At 58.5% G+C, this 807-nt stretch overlaps 1 protein-coding gene across 1 annotated transcript in view; it reads left to right on the top strand.

The window, feature by feature from the left end:
- Window positions 1–375: 375 nt before the first annotated feature.
- The window catches only part of EMH_0062080 (uncharacterized protein), a gene marked incomplete at both ends in the record, with an annotated part of 5,098 nt that continues 4,666 nt past the window's right edge, over window positions 376–807 (top strand). Inside the window, one exon of the mRNA XM_013497994.1 lies at window positions 376–807. Within this exon, the coding sequence (XP_013353448.1) occupies window positions 376–807 (432 nt within the window).

Below are 807 nucleotides of genomic sequence, written 5' to 3'. Positions count from 1 at the left end.
GCAGCAGCAGCAGCAGGACCTGCTGCTGCTGCACAGCAGCAGCAGCACAGACAGGGGTGTATGCTTACGTGACACCGACACGGGCTGCTGCATCAGAGGAGCTCGCAGCAGCAGCAGTTGCAGCAATAACTGCAGCAGCAGCAGCAGCAACAACAACAGCAACAACAACAGCAGCAGCAGCAGCAGCACGCCTCGCGCCTGGCCCTGCTGTTGAGGTATCTGCTGCAGCAGCAGCAACAAGGTACAGCCTCGAAGCCGCAGCAGCCGCAGCAGCACCATCTTTGTAAGCAGCATCAGGAGGAGCAGCACGAGCTGCTGCAGCAGCTGCTGCAGCTGCAGCAGCAGCAGCAGCAGCAGCAGCAGCAGCAAGTGAAAATGAGAGAAGCTGGCTCAGGGCGTGGGGGCGCCCAGCTGTCTTACCCCACCAACGAAGACATGCAGATAGCGCGCAGCAGCTTCCTGCAGCTAGCAGCAGCAATAGAAGCAGCAGCAAAAGGGAAGAGCCGCAGCAGCAGCAGCACTGTTGATGCTTTCAGATGGTGTTTAACTAGTCTACAGGATGTAGCGAGTTTGCTGCTGCTGCTGCAGCAGCAGCAGCAACGATGCAAGGTACTCTTGTCGCATGCACTCTGGGCAACAGCAGCAGAGAAGGTTGCTGCTGCATGCAGCAGCTACATCAATGAGTTTCTGCCGCAGATGCTGCTGCTGCACACAGTAGAAGCGCAGCTGCATCAGCTGCAGCAGCAGCAGCAGCAGCAGCAGCAGCAGCAACAGCAGCAGCAGCAACAGCAGCAGCAGCAGCAGCAA

The sequence above is a fragment of the Eimeria mitis genome, genomic scaffold (genome assembly GCF_000499745.2).
Source record: "Eimeria mitis Houghton genomic scaffold, Emh_scaff3083, whole genome shotgun sequence".
Taxonomy (NCBI): domain Eukaryota; phylum Apicomplexa; class Conoidasida; order Eucoccidiorida; family Eimeriidae; genus Eimeria; species Eimeria mitis.
Note: the sequence above shows the minus strand (reverse complement) of the source record. Positions and strands in the feature narration are given on the sequence as shown.